Below are 5,813 nucleotides of genomic sequence, written 5' to 3' on the forward strand. Positions count from 1 at the left end.
GGCCCCAGCGCACCCTGAAGGTTCTTGTTCTCCCGCTTGAAGGTCTCCAGATGCTCCAGGGACTCCTCATAGGCATTCTTGAGCTTGAAGAGCTCTGTGCTGAGGGAGCGTGCCTCCTTCTGCGAGGACTCCAACTCTGACTGCGACTCCTCATACTTCTGCTTCCACTCGGCCAGGATCTGTGGGGACCCGGCTCACTGCACGGCCCCAACCCCCGCCCCAGCACACCCCCACCCCCCATTCCCCCGGCTCTCCAGGGCATGCCCAGGCCCCTTGGCGGGGCTCAGTCTCCTTCCTGGCCCCCCAGGAGGAGGTCCCTGGCTTCCTGGTGATGCCGGCCTCCCTGCTCTGCCCCTGGTTGTGGCCCTCAGCCCAGGCCCACCTTGTCGAAGTTCCTCTGCTTCTTGTCCAGGGCCGCGGCGGCTGCGTTGGAGCGCTCCACGTCCACCATCAGGTCCTCGATCTCATTCTGCAGCCGGTGCTTGGTCTTCTCCAGCGAAGAGCACTTGGCATTGACGGCCTCCACAGCCTCCTCGGCATCCTGCAGCCTCTGGGCCAGCTTCTTCCTGCCCCGGCCAGTGGGGGTTTGGGGGATGGGACAGGGTGGGGAGGATGGAGGGTGTAGATTTGGACAAGGGGAAACAACGTGAGTGTTCTAGAAAACAATCCTTGAAAATTTAGAAGTGTTGTTGGAGAAGCTGAGGAGAGGCCCCAGGGGGCTGAGAACCAGGCCGGCAGAGGGTCTTGGTGGCACCCTAGGAAGACCCACAGCACCCAGGAGGGCCTTCCAGGTGGTCTCCTCTGACCCTGGGCCAGCCTCTAGGCTACAGACATGGAGGAGGCATGGGCTTCCGCAGCCCACCCCACTTCCTCTGTCACAGCACCCCGCCCCTGGTGGGAGCACTCTGCCCTCAGACAAACCTTTTGTTCGTCTTATATTCGGATGAGAAACATAACGCGAGCAAAAAGCTTCCCTGAGAGGAGAAGGAGGTGGGGCCCTGGATGGGGTTCTCCTGTGTTGTCAAAACCTGGCCAAGTATCCATCCCCGGTGAGGAATCTTCCCAGCATTGGGCTGGGTTGTGTCCTGCCTGCAGAGGGGCCTCAGCTAGAGGCAGGCCGCCCAGGACTCACTTGGCCTCCTCGAGCTCCTCGGTCCTCTGGATGGCGTCCGTCTCGTACTTGGTCCTCCACTGGGCCACCTCCGAGTTGGCCTTGGACAAGACGCGCTGCAGCTCGGCCTTGGCCTCCGTCTCCTCCTCGTATTGCTCCCGTAGCAGGTCACAGTCATGCCGGGCCGACTGCAGCGCGTGGGCCAGCGCATTCTTCGCCTGCGGAGGGGCGGGCACCGGGAGGAGGGCTCAGCTTTCTCCAGAGTACACCCCAGTCCTTGCCCATGTCCTCACCCTAATTTCTCCATCCTCCCCAGGTCCTCCCCTGTCTCTAAATCCCCAGAGGATCTGGAGCAGTCTACTGAGGACGAATAACAAGGAATGTCCGTTGGGCATTGCACTGTTTACATGAGTCACGCCCGGCACTCTGCTCCTCGCTACAGCAGGGTATCATCAACCTCGTCCCCAGGGACAGGGGAAGAGGCAGGGGCTCAGAGAGGCTAGGTGGTTTCCTCAAGATTACCAGGCTCTAAGGGGCAGGTTAGGATTGGAGCCCTGGCCTTTTTATTTATTTATTTTTTTTAAAAGATTTTATTTTTATTTATTTATTTGAGAGAGAGAGAATGAGAGACAGAGAGCATGAGAGGGAGGAGGGTCAGAGGGAGAAGCAGACTCCCTGCCGAGCAGGGAGCCCGATGCGGGACTCGATCCCGGGACTCCAGGATCATGACCCGAGCCGAAGGCAGTCGCCCAACCAACTGAGCCACCCAGGCGCCCCGCCCTGGCCTTTTTAAAAGGTCATATTCTTTCCCCCTTTTGTTCACGAGGTCAGCAAAGTGCCCCGAATAGGCTCCAGTTTAGTTTCTTTCTCCAGCTTTCAGATTGTCCTGCTAATCCCAGGACCCACTTGCGCAGTCCCTGCATCCCACACCTGAGCCCCGCCAAGGCCGCCATTCCTCCCTAGTGTGTTTCTCTCCTCCCCCTCACTTTCCCCTGACCCGGGCTCCTCTCCCTCCAGAAATGGCAGCAGAACGGCAGAGGGCCTCAGACTGGGCAATAGATTTAGGAGGCATGTGCTAGGCCCTGGGCTATTACTCTGCTTGGAAAATGGGAGAACAATGGAAAGACAGCAAGCCTCATTCTTGGAACCTGCTCGCTCCTGGCCTGGGCCAAGCGGCCTGAGTCTGAGCCTCACCTTAACTTCTTCCTCCAGCTGCCTCTTGAGGTCCTCCAGCTGCTGGGTGTAGGTGAGCTTGCCTCGGGTCAGCTGGGAGATCAGCGCCTCCTTCTCATCCAGCTGCCGGGACAGCTCACCTGGAGAGGTACAAAGGCACACTCAACTCTGGAAGGTCAGCCACCGCTCTCTCTCCCCATCCCTTCCCCTTAGGCCCCATTCTCTGGAGAGAGGTGTGTGTGTATGTGTTTGTGTGTGTGTGTGCACATGTGTGTGAGTGTCTGCCCAAGGCTGGGTGGCTTAGGATGTCAGGGGAGATGGGGGGGTGGCTCACCATTCTCGGTCTGTAGCTTGGCCCGCTGGCTGGTGAGGTCGTTGACCGAACGTTGGGTCTCCTCGGCCTTGCTTCGGTGCTCGTTCATCTGGTCTTCCAGGGTCCGGCACATCTTTTCCAGGTTAGCCTGAGGGAGGAAGGGGAGTCATATGACGGATGTAGAGGGCATTGAAGGGTGGTAAGGGGTGCAGTTACAGAAGTGAAGAGGAGAGACATGGAAGGGAGAGGGAGAGGATGGGAGAACAGGGTTGGAGAAGGGAAGTGGGAAACTTAACCGTCAGAGAAGAGAGGAGATATGGACAGAAAGTGGAGGTGGGTGGAGGGAATTGGGTGCGAGGATGGTGAGCAGGCAGCCCACCTTGGCCTTGATGATCTGCTCCATGTTGGAGGTGACATCGTCCAGCTCCAGCTTGAACTCGCTCTTCTCCTTCTCCAGCTTCTGCTTCACGCGCTGCAGGTTGTCGATCTGCTCGCTCAGCTCGGCCACGCTGTCCGCGTGCTTCTTGCGCAGGGCCGCCGCCGTGGCCTCGTGCTGCAGCGTGGCCTCCTCCAGGTCCCGCCTCATCTTCTGGAACTCGGCCTCGCGCTTCTTGTTCATCTCGATCTGCACGGACGTGGCCCCACCGGCCTCCTCCAGCCGCTCGCTGATCTCCTCCAGCTCCCGGGACAGGTCTGAGCGCAGCTTCTCCACCTTGGCCCTGGCGGTGCGCTCGGCCTCCAGCTCCTCCTCCAGTTCCTCGATGCGAGCCTGGCCCGGGACACAGAGGGCTCAGCCCCACCGCCCGGAGCCGTCCGGCGGAGCCCCCACCCCAGAGTTCTAGGACATTCAGGTCCCTCTAGAGCAATGGTTCTTAACTAGGGAAAGTTTTGTGCCACAGGGGCTAGTTGGCGATGTCTGTAGACACGTTCGCTTGCCGTGACTTGCCATCTAGTGGGTAGAGGCCAGGGCGCTGCCAGACATCTGTATTGCGTAGGCCATCAGTAGCAACTTGGTCGAAGCTGACCTCTCAAGGCGTTTAGACTCAGTCTGATTATCTGCGGCCCTGAATCCTGAGAATCTATGTTCAGATGGGGATTCGGAGATCCTACGAGATCCTGAATCTCAAAGATTTCACAGATTCACTAGGCTCTGCTCTGCTAAATATAAGGCAGGAAAGCCTGTGTTGGTATCTTACAAATACTTACAACCATATGCCGTAAGACAATAAAAACTTTTGTAATTTTCCAAGTTAACCACAAAGTCCAGCCAACCATATTCTTCACTCTCCAGGGCTTGCCTTATTTATGCCTGGGCTCGGGTCCACCTTGACTATTCCCTTCTAGGCCAGGCAAGTGCTAGCAGGTTGCCCTTATCATCATCAGGCCCCTACCTCATTTTTTGGCCTTAGCCTTGCCTTTGACTAAATTGGGAGAATGTCCCATCTGTCATTTTGATCTGTTCCCTGACCAGCCAGGAGCAAAGGGGAGCACTGATCAGTGGGATCCCTGCATTGGTGGTTGTGGACAGTATTATCAGGATGTGTGTTCGTGGGTGCTGGGAGCAGGAGAGAGGGGAACACCATGCCTCTACTCCCAAGATGAAGAAAGTGGGACTGTGTGCAAGAGCTTGGGCAGGAAGAAGGAGGAGCCACAGCCCTTTGCCGAGACCTGGTGGGGATAACAGCACTGATGTTCTGGGTCTAAGAGCCAAAGAGTTTGCCTCGACCCAAACAGAAGAACCTGGAGAACGTCCTCGTATTCTAGCTAAAACCCAGAGGGGCACCCAAGAAAATGGGAGGGCAAATTATCCCTGAAGGCAGGCCAGCCCCTGAGCAGCTCCCCAAATGAGTGGAACTGTGTCCATGCGTCACTTGTAGCCTGGACTGTGGGCCCTGAATGCTGAGGGGTGATCAGCTCTCTCCAATAGCCACCATCTGACCAGAAAATTAGAGGATAAGGCCCTGCCCCCAGCAGCTGAGTGCATGTTGTCCTTGGGGCCACTCGTCCAGACGTGGCCATGCAGCTTCTGTAGCTATGAGATGGGGATGGCAGTACCTGCCTTCCTTGCTTCCAGGGCTCTTCTGACAAACACAGGACAAAAAGCTCATTAAAATTCAGGGTGCGCTAAAAGTAAGGGAGACTGTGGCTGTTAATTTACTCTCCTCCTGCAGAGGGATGAGAAGGCCATGGAGAAAACAAAAGAACACCTTGCTAGTGGCTGGCTGACTGCTAGCTGACAAAATGGTTTTATAAACATTATCTCCCCTGGTCCTCTGTAAGGCAGGTGTTATTATCTCATTTCACGGATGAGAAGACAATCTGAGACTCGGCAACGGGAAGTGACTTGCTCAGAGTTGTAGGAGTTGACTATATATCATGGGATCAGTACCCGGAAAGAGTATGATCAGAGCACCCCATAGGAAGGGGCTCCGTGAAGACCCTTCTCACCCCCATGCAGAGGGGAGAAGTACCAGAGAAAGGGTGAGATGAGAACTGAACCCTGTCATTTGCACCGGAGCAAAATCCCACGAGGCAGGGCATAGTTCAGCAAGAGAGCCCTTTTAGTAGGCTTGTTTGCCTCCCCCAAAGAGCCCTGCTAGAATAAGACATTATTACTCTAACGGGGGAAGGCCGGTGCTCTCCAGTGCCAGGTGAGGGCTGGTGGGGTCTCCAAGGCTGCCTGGAGTCCTAGATACTGTCTAGAACCCTAAGCAGCTCTGCATCCTCAGCTGCCTCCCCACTGAACTCCCCGTTGGCTGTACCAGGAAGAACTTCACCTGATTCTCCTTCAATTTCTTCTGCAGCTGAAGGGCCAGTGCCTGCTCATCCTCAATCTTACTGTTCTGCTGATTAATGTCAAACTCTTTCCTGGAGGAGAAGTGGGGGGGGGGGGCGGTGACAGGTGGTCTTCCTTCCTCTGTACCCATTCTCTTCTCTTGCCATGGCATGCCAGGACCAGTCCCCTCCCCCCAGCCCAGAGGGTGAATGCAGGAGGGCCGTTTGACCTCCTCATTCACACTGGGCACAGGACAGTCATGGCCAGTGGGGGTGAAGCACCCTATGCTCTAACCCTCAGGCCAGCCATCTCCACTAGCCCTTCCTGGCCATCTCAGGCTCCTACTTCTTGATCTTTTCTTCCAGCTGCAACTTGTCATTCTCCAGGTCCATGATGCTCTCCTGGGTCAGCTTCAGGTCACCCTCCAGCTTCCGCTTTGC

At 56.6% G+C, this 5,813-nt stretch overlaps 1 protein-coding gene across 1 annotated transcript in view; it reads right to left on the bottom strand.

The window, feature by feature from the left end:
• The window catches only part of LOC117999177 (myosin-7-like), a 7,044-nt gene extending 3,498 nt beyond the window's left edge, over positions 1-3,546 (bottom strand). The window contains 8 exon segments of the mRNA XM_034988130.1: positions 1-2; positions 5-179; positions 383-566; positions 1,133-1,329; positions 2,306-2,424; positions 2,619-2,745; positions 2,977-3,386; positions 3,534-3,546. The exon segment at positions 1-2 is cut by the window's left edge and continues 294 nt beyond it. Of these exon segments, the coding sequence (XP_034844021.1) occupies positions 1-2; positions 5-179; positions 383-566; positions 1,133-1,329; positions 2,306-2,424; positions 2,619-2,745; positions 2,977-3,386; positions 3,534-3,546 (1,227 nt within the window).
• Between the last annotated feature and the right edge of the window lie 2,267 nt (positions 3,547-5,813).

This window comes from Mirounga leonina, unplaced genomic scaffold, assembly GCF_011800145.1.
Source record: "Mirounga leonina isolate KUSES-001 unplaced genomic scaffold, KU_Mleo_1.0 Mir_449, whole genome shotgun sequence".
Lineage (NCBI taxonomy): Eukaryota > Metazoa > Chordata > Mammalia > Carnivora > Phocidae > Mirounga > Mirounga leonina.